Source organism: Pyrus communis, chromosome 9, assembly GCF_963583255.1.
Source record: "Pyrus communis chromosome 9, drPyrComm1.1, whole genome shotgun sequence".
Taxonomy (NCBI): Eukaryota; Viridiplantae; Streptophyta; class Magnoliopsida; order Rosales; family Rosaceae; genus Pyrus; species Pyrus communis.
The window spans coordinates 1,971,424-1,984,911 of record NC_084811.1 but is presented as its reverse complement, the minus strand read 5'-3'; the positions used below and the strand labels follow the sequence as shown (position 1 = coordinate 1,984,911).

At 40.2% G+C, this 13,488-nt stretch overlaps 2 protein-coding genes and 1 pseudogene across 3 annotated transcripts; all 3 read left to right on the top strand.

Annotated features, from left to right (window-relative positions):
- Window positions 1-248: 248 nt before the first annotated feature.
- LOC137744119 (coiled-coil domain-containing protein SCD2-like) lies at window positions 249-4,823 on the top strand. The gene is made up of 16 exons (XM_068483984.1): window positions 249-560; window positions 729-1,357; window positions 1,672-1,744; window positions 1,895-1,936; window positions 2,045-2,107; window positions 2,270-2,319; window positions 2,418-2,445; window positions 2,582-2,710; window positions 2,797-2,857; window positions 3,076-3,183; window positions 3,337-3,458; window positions 3,637-3,706; window positions 3,803-3,841; window positions 4,146-4,186; window positions 4,416-4,545; window positions 4,705-4,823. Exons 1-16 carry the CDS (start codon window positions 249-251, stop codon window positions 4,821-4,823), a joined length of 2,016 nt encoding a protein of 671 aa, XP_068340085.1.
- A 2,174-nt stretch (window positions 4,824-6,997) lies between these two features.
- LOC137744995 (superoxide dismutase [Cu-Zn] 1-like) lies at window positions 6,998-9,861 on the top strand. Of its 2 annotated transcripts, none has more exons than XM_068484835.1 (8): window positions 6,998-7,144; window positions 7,880-7,969; window positions 8,082-8,183; window positions 8,297-8,392; window positions 8,523-8,554; window positions 8,670-8,745; window positions 9,207-9,260; window positions 9,644-9,861. In XM_068484835.1, exons 2-8 carry the CDS (start codon window positions 7,894-7,896, stop codon window positions 9,664-9,666), a joined length of 459 nt encoding a protein of 152 aa, XP_068340936.1. In that variant the 5' UTR covers window positions 6,998-7,144; window positions 7,880-7,893; the 3' UTR covers window positions 9,667-9,861. The 2 variants fall into 2 exon arrangements, with proteins under 2 accessions (XP_068340936.1, XP_068340938.1); XM_068484837.1 differs by having other exon boundaries at window positions 7,028-7,144; window positions 7,841-7,969.
- A 444-nt stretch (window positions 9,862-10,305) lies between these two features.
- LOC137745791 (FRIGIDA-like protein 1) lies at window positions 10,306-13,149 on the top strand (annotated as a pseudogene).
- The last annotated feature ends 339 nt before the right edge of the window (window positions 13,150-13,488 follow it).

The following is a 13,488-nucleotide window of genomic DNA, read 5'->3' as shown; positions in this document are numbered from 1 at the left end:
GAAAAACCGAAGCCGTCAGAGTTTAGTTTCTTGCGTTGCAAGTAATAGCACTCCGTTAAGTCACGAAATTTGAGGCATTTGGAGCTGCATTTGCCTTCAAAGATTCCAGACAGGTTTCCTTCTGCTCAAGATTTCATCATTTTTTTTTATTCTTTTTTTTTTTTTTTGTTGATTTTTATGCGTGTAATTGCATTGGTAATTTCTCTTGGCGTTCATCAAATTTCAATGGCAGTGGAGGCAGTTAAGCTATGGATCGGATGAGGCCGGTGTACGTCAGGCAGAAGAGCAATAGTAGTGGCGGCACCCCGGGGCCACCAACTTCGCCAATGATGTCGCCAATGAACCACCATGGGAGGTCGGGGTCGGTTGGAATGGTGGGTGCCAGGAAAGTGCAGCACACGAAAGCCGCAGCGCAAAGGCTTGCACATGTGATGGCTCACAAACCAGCTGACGACGATGATGAGGACGACGACGATCTTTCTTATGATCCTGGCTTGTCAAGCGGCACAGGCAGCCTTGGACTTGTCGGCGGAAGATCAATGCGCCCACGCTCTCCAATGGTAATTGGATTACGGTTAATGTTGATGTTACATAGTGGATTCAATGGTTCCGATTCACAGTCTGACAACATAGCGTATTAGTGATTCGTATTTGAATGTGAGATTATATCTTTATGAACATATATGTGCTTACTTTGAATTGAAGCCTAAATGTTATTCTGGTATTAGTCAGTTCGTGCCGCTCAAGAACATTCTACAACTACACGGGGACGATCATCACCGTCTCTTAACTCCATGGAACAACCATCTTCTACCCATTCGATACCATCTAGTCGACCATATCAGTACGCAGAACAACCGTCATCAGCTCATTCAACACCAGCAAGCCGAACATACCAATCCATCAACACAAAACCCATTCACCCTGTTGTCGAACAACCACATTCTCTTCGCTCTTTAATCGCTACTAGACCATCCCAGCCTTCAAATTCCAACGAACAACCTACCTCTGCTCGTACTATATCAGGCATGAACTCTGCTCGATCATCTCAGCCAACAAATGTTGTCGACCAACCTACCTCTGCTCGTTCTATATCAGGCCTGAACTCTGCCCGGTCATCTCAGCCTACCCCTGCTGTCGAACAACCTACCTCTGCACGCTCTTTAGCTGCTGCCCGTCCGCAGTTAGGAACCAAGCCAGTCCACATCATGCCAGCTAGTGTACCTATATCACTTAGGCCACCCTCTTCTGCTGATCCTCCAGCTGATAATCGAAGAGAGCCAGCACCAGTACCACTACGGCCAACCTCTACTTCCAGTGGATCAGACGCTTCAGCTGATACTCGGAGAGATAAAAGGTATCAAGCTCTTAAAGATTTACTACTTTCTGAGTCATCATCAATACTTTCATGTCTTGATATCCATGGTGATTTGATATAAATTAGGGAGACGATTTCCGCACTCTCATTTTTCATTCTGCACTCCTTTCGTTGTTTCTGTTAGTTAACTCTCCTTTGGTTTATCAATCCAACGGCTAGAAGAAAGGAGAGGAGTGCAGGTCGAGAGAAAGGGAGTGCTGAAATCATTTCTCTTTAGTTCTTTAAAGTAGTTTCTTTCGATTCCTTTTGACACGTGTTATATCTAATCGTTTCTTGCTCTGGTCGACTGTCAGGATGTCTTTGGATTTAGGGACTTTTAACATGAGAGAAAATCGGGCGCAGCGTTCTTCTGCTTTAGAAGATGAGGTATATTTTCTTCTCTCCGGTTGATTCTTGTTTGAAACAATTTTCAAGTTAATAGACTCTAAATTTTAAGTTCGCCGGCGAAGACTAGATAGTTGAAAAGAGCAGTTATCTAGTGGAAAATCAACTAATGAGGTGTGAATTCCATTGCAGCTTGATATGCTCCAGGAAGAAAATGAAAATTTACTCGAAAAGGTGATGCAATGAACTAAACATTCTAATGGTGTTAATGTAACATTTATAATGTGATACGGTTATCGTATTTTTCCTTCTGCCACTCCATTCTGATATGTGCTTCCCCAGCTTCGACTTGCAGAAGAGAGGTGCGACGAAACAGAAGCAAGAGCTCGACAGCTCGAGCAACAGGTAATGTTTTAAATTTATCAAGCCAGAAATAGTATCACGTTTATTGGTTCGTACTTTTTTGGTTTGTTTCATGGTGTAAATACAGTTGATTTTCAGCATGAGCATGTATGATGATGTGCTGGCCAATCCGGTATTATTTCATTGTTTGTGTGTGATCTTTAGGTTGCTAATCTTGGCGAAGGTGTGACGTTGGAAGCCCGTCTTCTAAGCAGGCAAGCTTCAAAGATTTCATGCGTGTACCTGCATTCCAATCCAGATTGATTATTACTTTGAGAATGCTAACTTTTACGTCGATGTGTTTTCTTTTCAGAAAGGAGGCAGCACTGCAGCAAAGGGAGGTGTGTGCTATGCTTCAACATACACACTTTGCCTTGTCTTTCATGTGTGTGCATGTCATAGTGCATGTCGTCGTGATTTGATTTGAGTTGATTGAACAAATTTTTACCCAATGAGTTTGAACACAATTCATCACAGGTTGCTTTGAAAGAGGCTGCACAGACTCACGGTGGTAGCGCTCATGGTGGTAGAAATGACGAAGCAGAGTACGAACTCAGATCACTTCGGATTATGACTCAACGAATGATACTGAGTCGCGAAGAGATGGTTTGTGCTCATATGTTTAGCTCTTATGGGTCAGTTCTTGTTTTTTTCTTACCCTTTTTACATGATTTTCAGTTGTTTTATCTTAGGAAGAGGTGGTCTTGAAGAGATCTTGGCTAGCTCGGTACTGGAGTTTATGCGTTGAGCATGGTAAGCAAGTAATTTTAATCCCCAAAATAAAACTTCCTATCTATCGAAAGGTTTCCGGAACATGGAAATGCAAATCCTCCAATGCCTAGTCACCAAAATACAGAAAAAACTCCTGTTGAAGAATTTATACTGTTCAACTGAAGGTCTCTAAGATGTCCGAATGATGCAAATGAACGATTTAGGAGTGATTACTGAATGACCATAGAGTATTTTGGCAGGTATTCATGCTGAGATAGCGGCATCAAGATCCGAATTCTGGTCATCGCTTGCTCCTCTTCCTGTTCAAGCTATATTAGCAGCCGGACAAATAGCGAAAGAGGGGATAGGTAAGTTTGAGTGCTTCCATCTTTATTGGTTGTCTTGTACATTTGTCTTTGCCTTCTCTGTTAGAAACACAGACTTAATTTCTGAGTATCTTTAAAACTAAACCTTTAGCGATCCGCATCACTCATGTCTTTCGTTAATTTTGGTCTGTCAAGACAACAATGATCCAGATGAAAGAGAAGATAGTCCACGAGATTTGAATGAACTCTCGGGCGAGAGAAACATTGAGAGCATGCTCTTGGTGGAGAAGGGTCTGCGCGAACTTGCTTCGTTAAAGGTTTTCCCCAATCCTCATGATCTTAAAAATATTATCTGTTTCTTTCATGATTAGCAAGTCAGTTTATGAAACAAAAAAGCTTGTCTTTTTGATTGATCTGTTGATCTGTATTGCCAATTTTTTTTTTTTGAAGTATTCATTGCTTGCAATGACCAGTTTTTCATGTCATATCTCGAAGGTAGAGGAAGCAGTGGCACTTGCAATGGCTAAACATCGACGCCCTAGTTCGAAGAAAACTGGTCTTATAGGTGAAGGGATTTTTTATTCACAGTTGAGCAATTCATTAGAATCAAATCGACAGAAATATCATGATAGTTGCCTGACAAGTTCTTTTCCACATGTAGATTTGAAGCTACCAATTGATGGACAGTTTGAAGCATTTGGTAAGATTTCATCATATAAAACATACACCCGGTCACTTTCATACAAACACTGCAAACCTCAATTTCGCACACTACGCGTCTTCTTTTTATTTCTCGACCCTCCTCGTGATCCTCCTTTTTCTCCTTAACACCATCGTCACGATCACCTGTCACCACTCTAACCCTCTTCAGCGTCTTCTTGAGCAACGCATCCCTTGCAATTACAAGTTCATCTGAACACTCTCTGCACATCTCCAAGCTATGGTCTCTTTTCATGTCGACCAAAGTTGCCACATTTTGATACATATGTTTTGATTGTTTTTAGAACTCAGCAAAGAGGAGTCTGAAGATGTGCTTTTCAAGCAGGTATTGTTTTTCGCCTTCTGCATTCCTCTTACATTTCCAACATGTAAACACTTACGACGCTACACAAAATTCAGGCTTAGCGCAGTTGACTAGAGTAGGGAGCTTCCCCGCTACAGTGATTACACCTAAGTTCGAATCCCCAATCTTGTAATCTTAGGTTAGAATGGAATATCACTCGAATAAAAAAACAGTTATCCATGACACTTTGAGACGATCGATGCTGTTGCAGGCTTGGCTTGCATATTTCTGGAGAAGAGCTAAAAACCATGGCGTGGAACCAGATATAGCGGATGAGCGTTTGCAATTCTGGATCAACCACAACTCCAACTCACCCGCCACCTCGCACGATGCAGTTGATGGTACTCATCTCTCTCTCTCTTACTCTAATAGTTAACATTGTAGATAAGTTCATCTCTTTCTTCGTGCCCGTCAACATACTACTAGCTATTGATTTAGTGCTACACATGATATTGATATCTGCTTAAATCTGATATGGCGGGTTCTTCCGGTTTTTACAGTTGAGCGCGGTCTTCTGGAGCTGAAGAAGCTGGGAATCGAAACGCAGTTATGGAGAGAATCTCGGAAATGGCTCGAGCATGATTCGATGCATAGAACGCAAAGTCTGTCCGACTTCTGATAGATTAAAACTTGTTGAGCAAGGTTAAGATCAATGCTAACCAGTTATGCTACAGCTGAATGTAGAGAGGTCTCTCTTCATCTCAAGAAACACCAAAGTATACTCGATCATCAGATATTCAATCAAATATTTGCGTACAAGATTTCTTACTGTACATATGTGGCTACCAATTGATGGACAGATTGAAGCATTTGGTATTATAACTCAAAGTCGTTAGTAAGTCTGTACTGAAAGTTCATTTCTTTGTGACCAAAAGTTCACAGATTCGAGTAGTAAAAACAGTTTATTTGCTAAGTAAGGATAAGGTTGTGTACGATAGAGGTTTATTCTTCGATCCTCACAAAGCGGGGGGAGTCTTGTTGACTCGGGATTTTTTTTCTTTTTTCTTTTTTGAACTGAAAGTTTGAAACTAGAAACAGTGTTAAAAGTTTAAAGTTTACTAGCTTATTTGAGAAAATTCTCATAAAAATTTGGCACACAATGATGTCGCTAAAATAGTCACAAGCACATACAAACAAAATTATATAATTAAAGTGAAGCTGGCTAGATCTAGGGGTGGGTTCAAAAAACCGAAAACCGAAAAAAACCGAAAACCGAACCGGACCGAGGCCGAAAAAAACCGAACCGAAATTGTCAAACCGAACCGAACCGAATCTGACCAGTTCGGTTTCGGTTTTTGAGGCTCGGAAACCGAACCGAACCGAACCAAACCGATATATATATATATAATTTTTTTGAATATTTATAAATAGTTTAGTCATACAATCATAACAAAACAGAACCTGTTGCCAAGTTGGTTTCAGTGAAACTTAACAAGCATGGAGGCATGGGTTCGAACCCTCATGCCTCCAGGATTTGTGAGATTATTTTTAATTTTTTAATCTTTTTAACAAAACCCTTAAATGTAATCCTAACCCTCCTCCTCCTTATTTTTCATTCCGCCTGGCCTCTTAATATGAATGTGAACTTTCATATTTCCTTTTTTTTTTTAATAATTTTGGAGGGAGAAAAAAAAAAAAAAAAAAAAAACCGAAAAAAACCGAAACCGAACAGAGAAAAACCGAACCGAAAAAAAACCGAACCGAAAAAAACCGAAAAAAAATTGAACCGAACCGAAATTTCGGTTCGGTTTCGGTTTTGAGAAAAAACCAAACCGATTAGAACCGAACCCAGCCCTAGCTAGATCCATGCACTCAAGTTTAAATTAGACTAATGAAAATATTATTGAATTTAAATAATGCTTGCAAGTAATGTTATTCTTACCATAATCCTATATTACATTTCTATCATCTTAAGTGGTAGACGAGTTGGACAAGCCACATCATTCAATTCTATTTAAATCCTTCATAATTCCAACCATTAGTGTCTGGAGTTTAAGGATTAAGAAACACAAGCTCTTAGTTTGTGTGAAAAAAAAACCGAAGTGTTTAGTTTGTGTGAGGTGGACCAACGAAATAAGTTGATGAGAATCATCAGATTCAATTTGAATGGTTTAGATTGACTCGTCCTTGTGCTCCAGATAATGAGATCCGAAATGAATCTCTGCCTTTGCTACTGGGTTCGAAAGACCTGATTGGGACCTAAGTTAAAACTTTAATATCAATTGTTTGAAATTTAATTAAACAGCTAATAGAAAGATGTGCACTTAGCATGAGTATATAAGCATGTGCATTGGAAAAGCTCCTCCGGCTAAGGCCTGGTTTGGTACTGAGGTGATTTTGAAAAAAGCTGGTATCAAAAAAAGCTGGGAGCTGTTTTGTGTTTGGTAAACATTCAGTTTCAGCTTTTTTTCACAGTTTTGAGTGAAAAAAAAGCCAAAAACAAGAAGCTGCAAAACCCAGCTTTAAAAAACTGGTTTTTTTCACATTTGTTTTACATAAAAGTTTACCAAACACTATAATACTGCTTTTTTTTTTCAAAAGCACTTTTACAAAAAATTTTACCAAATACTCTGCTGTTTTATTTCACAGCTGCTTATTCTCACTACACAGCAAAAGCAGTTTTTTTTCAAAGCACATCAATACCAAATCAGCTTTAAGCCCAGCCCAGCCTAGTACAGCACTGTGAAATCCCCATCTTACCCCAAAGCGGGTAGGTGGTGACAGAATGGCTCGGCATGCGTCACTCTGTATGTGTGAGAGAGTGAGACTGTCTGCTGTCAGTCGCACGCCACTTGTTTTACAACGGGAAGGTCAAAGCTCCCACATTTGCACAACGCATCTGGTTCAGATTGTTCAATCTATCAAACGCCGTCGTGTTCCTCCGCCCTCTCTCTCTCTCTCTCTCTCTCTCTCTCTCTGCTCTCTAAGGGGTTTCCTGAGGTAAAAGCTTGAATCTTTGATATCTGGCAGCTTAAATTTCTCAGTTTTTTTTAATTCTTAATCAAAAGGTGAGATTTTGTGATATGGGTTTTGATTCTTTTATCTGAAATGGTTATTGTTGTAATTACAGCTTGAATTTAATGATGATCTTGAAGATCTGCCTTTATTATCCTTCATAATTTAGCAGCTGTTTTAATTTTTTTTTTTTAATTTTGTGTATTTTTATAGTTTTAATTGTGAATTGGATTAGTGTGACTCAGCTTAAATTCTTGATTATTTACTTTAATTTAGTATTTATTTTTAATTTTTTACTTTAATCATAGATCGCATCAGTTCTCAGTGGTTGCTCTATTTTGATAAAAATAATTTGGTATGTTTATATCTTTTTATGATAAAAATTTAAAATTATTCTGGCCTGCAGAGGAACTTGATGAAAATATATGGAAATTGAACATGGTAGTTTTAAGTTTAATTTCTTGCTTCATCTGTTCCATTGGCTGTACAATATCTGTATGTATCAGAAGGTGGAGTGTTGGGTGGAGAAATCCATGTCAGAAGAGCAACCCATTACTCATCTTAATTTAATTCCAGTTGAAAACGAACGCATTAGGAGCAGAAGATTGTCACTTTTTTAGTATTAATTGAACATGTCAATTTCTTTACTCACTTGAGCTGTTTTCCGGTTCTTTTGTTCAGGCCCTGCGTTGGTCATTATCTAACAGTTACTTTGTTCAGATCACGTTGAAATCATGGTGAAGGGTGTTGCTGTTCTCGGCTCCAGCGAGGGTGTTAAAGGAACCATCAACTTCGTCCAGGAGGGAGATGGTAGGTTAAATGATAATTGATTATTCGGGATGGTTTTTTTGCTATCATTTATGTGTTTTCCGAAGAAGGGGAAACAATCGCTTGAATTGATTATTGTTTTATTTCATTGCAGGCCCAACTACTGTGACTGGAAGTGTCTCTGGCCTCAAGCCTGGACTTCATGGTTTCCACGTCCATGCTCTCGGAGACACAACAAACGGTTGCTTGTCAACTGGTAAGGACCATTTACCAGGGATTGTTCTCCTTTATGTTCTGAAGGAGTAAATCTCCACTCTATATCCATAAATTGTCTTTGTGTTGTATCTAATGACCAATATCAATTTGCAGGGCCACACTTCAATCCTAATGGAAAAGAGCATGGTGCCCCTGAAGATGAGGATCGTCATGCTGGTGACCTTGGAAATATCACTGTTGGGGATGATGGTAGATAACCTTTTCTTCTTTTGCTCTTTCTAACTGTTTTGTAATTTCCTGGAACACTCTTTTATGTTTTCACGACTTGATACATACGGACTAATGACAGCTTAATGTGTTTCTTATCTCCTTGCTTCAGGAACTGCAACCTTCACAATTATTGACAAGCAGGTTTGTGATTGACCTCCCCAATTATTATTTGTTTATGCTATTATTAAAACTTACGTATTCAGACAGCTCTTGAGTTTCATTTCATCTTTTATAAAGGTTACATTATTGTTTGCAGATTCCTCTCACCGGACCACACTCTGTCATTGGTAGGGCAGTTGTTGTCCATGGCGACCCGGATGACCTGGGCAAGGGTAATCTTTATTGTTCTCTCACTCCTCTCTCTTAAGTGGTTCCATAGCACTTATTAGCTAGTGATGGGCGCACCTTATCATCTTTCAGTGGGTCACCCCACTCCACATCAGGCTGTGACTCTACAGTGAGCACTATTGTACTTACGGGTAGTTTTAGCCTGCTTCTGATTCCAATTGGTATACAATAGCTTCTACATAGGTGCAAATCATTTGGGGATCGGTATTTTGGTTTTCATCATTGCTTTATCTTGTGCTCCTCATCCTTCCAAATGAGCTACAGACTAGTGGGTGACTGTCAGTTTGTTGTTCCTCGGAGTTATTTTCTATTTCCTTGTAAATTTTAGTTCCTAACTAGGTTTAAGCATGAAAAAAACTTCTGGCTATGTTATTTCTCTACTTAGAGTGATTGCACTTGGAATCCAATATCCGATCTAATCAAATACTTGTGTTTTTGTACACAGGTGGGCATGAGCTCAGCAAATCCACTGGAAATGCTGGTGGCAGGGTAGCTTGCGGTAAGCTAATTTGCTTAATCTCATCAAACCCAATGTTTATGATATACATTAATTGTCATATAATTTTGGATTATTCTTGTTGGATGATCATAGTAAGGTGCTTTCAACATCGCTAGAAAACGGAATGTCTTCCCTAAAATTACATTAGATGACTATTGCAAAATCTTGGTCCGTCTCCGTCTCCATTCCAGATGAGGGTGGAAACTTAAACCAAGTTGTGGTTTATATACACGGCCCCTGTTTTTGTGTTTGTCTATAGACATCTACCTAGGTTGCGTAGTTTTTATGTTGTTATTGTGGAGATCTCTGTGTTGCGTAGTTACATTGATTCGTGTCTGGCAACATGCTTCTAATTATGTTCCGGTGTGTCTACTTTTGTGCAGGTATTATCGGTCTGCAAGGATGAACTTGAGCACTGAGCGAAAGACATGGAGTTTCAGTTAAATGTATTAAGTTTCTATAAGCCTGAGAGAAATTTAGAACTCTTTTGAATAAGAAAAAACATGTCTTGTTTAGCTGACAATGTTTGCTGTTTTAAAATTCGGTCCAAACTTCATTGATTGGAAATCTTGGATGCATAAAGTGCTTATGAGTTTGATCATGTGTGTTTCTTTCGTTCTCATTCGCTGATCGTTATTTCAAGGCCTGAAACTGCTTCTGGAAGTGATAAAACGCTTATTCTAAAAGCGTTCCAATAGCATTGTACGTCTTACAAAAGCAAATTTCAAATGGATCAAGGCCTAAAATTGCTCATGGAAAAGCTAAAAACGCTTTATGACAATCAAAAGCAATTGCGAGTCATAAAAAAAACTTGTAAATACCCTTTATGAGCATAAGTGTGTCTCTCATAAGCAAATCACAAATGGATTGGGGCATGAAACTGCTTTTGAAAGAGCTAAAACCTTTTTTTTCACAACAAAAAAGGTTGTGAGTCATAAAAGCGCTTACAAACAAAAGTGTAAGCAAATCACAAATGGACACGGGTCAAATTTGAGTTTCTACAGATTAGGCCTAAACAATTAGCCCTGGGCCAAAATTTGCTTAAGAGCAAAAACACAAACTCACGTGCGAAACGAACTTCCCTAACTGGTTTCGGTTGACGCCACTCCTCCTCCACCTCCGCCCCCAAATCCAAAAATCCACAATTTCTAGGGTTCCATAATTAGTTTAACAAATTACAATCGAATCCGCTCTCCGGTTTCTAGTATATAATCTCGCCAAGCGATGTCGACCACCGTCGACAAAATTTCCGGTGACCTTCACATGAGGCCGGAGCTACGCAAATCCTTCAACCTCCTCAAGACCCACGCCTCCAAAGTTGCCAACTTTACCCTCCAATGGCAGGACCTCGAGGAGCACTTCCGCTCCATCGACAATTCCATCCAATCCAAGCTCGACCAACTGCAAAAACAACAATCGGAAGAGACCCATCTCGCTCCGGCTCCGCAATCGCAACCCAGAGAACCCGAATTGAATTTTAAACCCAATTCCGAAGAACCCCAATTGGGTTCCGGTGACGCCCAATTGAGTTCGAAAGAATCCCAAGTCACCGCCACCCTCCAGTCCTTTAAAACCCAATTCGATTCCGTCGAAATCCAAGTCAAAACCGACGAGCCTTTGCCAGAAATGTCGACCTGCAATGGCGTCCCGATAAATGACGGCAAGGCGTTGCTGTTGTACGTGAATGAGCATTTGAAAGAGCGGGGTTCGGTGCGTGACGGTGTTGCGGATGCGCTTAAGGTTTCTGTGGATGCTGGGAGGCTAGTGCTCGAGGCAGTGAAATGGTTTTATCCATCAGAATCGAATAAGGGAGGTAAGGAGCTTGACGTCACTGTTACTAGGAAAAGTTGTGCGATTTTGTTACAAGGGCTGGTGAATGTGAAACCAGTGATTAAACCCGATATCATCAGAGAGGCAATGAAGCTTGCATTGGCTTGGAAGGCAAAGGTGATAACTCAAATGTCCAACTCTTTGGAGGTTTGGGCTTTTTTTCAGCTTCTGGATGCTTTTGGGTTGGGTGGTGAGTTTGACAGTGATGAGATTTTGAAGCTTTTTAGTTGCATAGCAGATCGGAATTCTGCACCGGAGTTGTTTAGGTCTCTTGGTTTCGCCGATAAAGCCTCTGGTGAGTTTTTGGAGAGCCTTCCTTATTGTTGTTCCTATCGTTTTATTAGACATTTAATTTATAGATTGCTTTCGGTGTTGAGTACTCATAGTTTTACTCCTATGAATTCAATTATGGGTTCGGTATGGTGGAGATTGTGTGATATTTTTCTAAACAAAAGCATACATAGTTTCAGGGAAATCTACTTAGTTTGAGTGCACCCTTACGGACAAAGTTATGTAAGTATCTGTTGATAGTTGATACAACGAATGTCACCTTGTGATGTTGCCTTTACGGTTTTAGAAGAAATCATGGGAAGAAAGTTATGCTCTTGTTATTTTAGATGTCTTCTATTAATTTCTGCTAGAAATTCTCCTGATATGTTGTCTTGAAATAGAAAATCTTTAGTTTTTCATTTTTGCTACCTCCTTTTTTTGTAGTCGGTTAACTCTTAAATTTTTTTTCTTTTTGTGACACAGATTTCATCCAAAAGCTTGTATCAGAGAATAAGCGGCTTGACGCTGTTAGATTCAGTCATGCATTTGGACAGTTTGACAAGTTCCCCCCTGTACCCTTGCTTAAAGCACATTTAAAGTTCATCACGAAAGATGCAAGGACAAGTTCCAAGAGGGGGCAAGACCGTCTTAAAGCACAGGTATAGGTGGTGTTTCTTTTGCCTCATCAACCGTCCTTAGACTCAGAACGAACTTTTATATAGTGTTTATCATTAAATCCCCTGCAGGATGAGGCCATAGACAAAGAAATAGCTGCTCTAAGAGGCATAATACGTTGCGTTGAGGACTACAAGCTTGTCGTTGAACCAGAATATTCTCCCGAGATCCTTGGAAAACGCATTAGGCAGCTCAGAAGGGAGAGAAAAGAGAGGAAAGCAACTCTAACAGCTCCTGGCCCTAAGGCTCAGCCGCAACCCCTGAGTGGTAAGAAACGTACAGCCCCAGGTCAGCCAAATAAGCAGGACAGAAATAAGCATCCTCGAACAGCTCGAGCTTTAGCTGCTCAAACTGTTTCTTTCAGAGGACCAGCCACAGTACACGCTATACAACCATCTTATATTCGCCAAGTAAGCTTGTATGACAGTCGAAGTGCAGAATACTTGTTATCGTCGGCTGGAATGCCCAGACAAGCAACCACTCCGCCCAGTACTTCTTATGGCACCATTTCCACCTTGAACCCACTGCGAGCATCTCATCATGAGCAAGGAGGCTCATTCATCGGTCAAGGTGCAGAATACCCTTCTCGGTACTATGATTCAGCACACTACGCTCCTGATACTAATAATAACTTATCTGCTCGATCGTATGATTTGGTGGGTTCCTCTCCTGGTACCCGTGGCCAGCTCGTGAACTTAACAGCTCGAGACTATGGATTGACAGGTCCGTCTCATGTACATACTAACTCAGAACTTGGGGGCAGTGGTCTATGTAACTTCAGATCTGAGCCCATTAGTCGCACGATACAGAACAAGTATAGCTGCAAATGGAAGGACTGGACAGTTAGGATCAGCAGGAAGCCCTATACCAGTGCGCATTGCAAGCCCGAACAGTTCCATCCCTTATGCCTATAGGGATCCGCTTAGGGCGCCTAACTACAATGACCGGGCAGTGCGTTCCAGCAGTGGCTATGGCGCGCCATCTCAGCTCCCCCCAGCCATTTATCACCTTTAGTCCAATCCTATAGTTCTTGGTAACTTACATTCACAACCAGTGATTTCTGACGGTGTTGTTGATTGCCTTTTACCCTTTTAAGGAGATAATAAAATTATCCATTTTGCTTGGGTGTAGATACAAATTGTGTTTAGATTCTTCTTCTTCTTCAAATAAAATAAAATAAAAAAGAAAAAGAAAAAAAAAAGAGTAAAGCATCCAAATTGACATGCTCAAGTTCCATTGCTAAAGTGGAATAGTCTTAAAAAGAAATCGTAATGGGTGGATTGTTCTGAAGTCAAATTCATATTTCTGTTTAGACTACTCTGTTTCGAATTCAGACCCTTCTTTCTCCGTTATTTAAAGTAAAGCAAAACCACAGAAAAAACCTTCATTTATAAGCACCAATTTCTTTATTTTAACAAAGGGTGGTACAAGTAAAGCAGCCAAATTGACATAC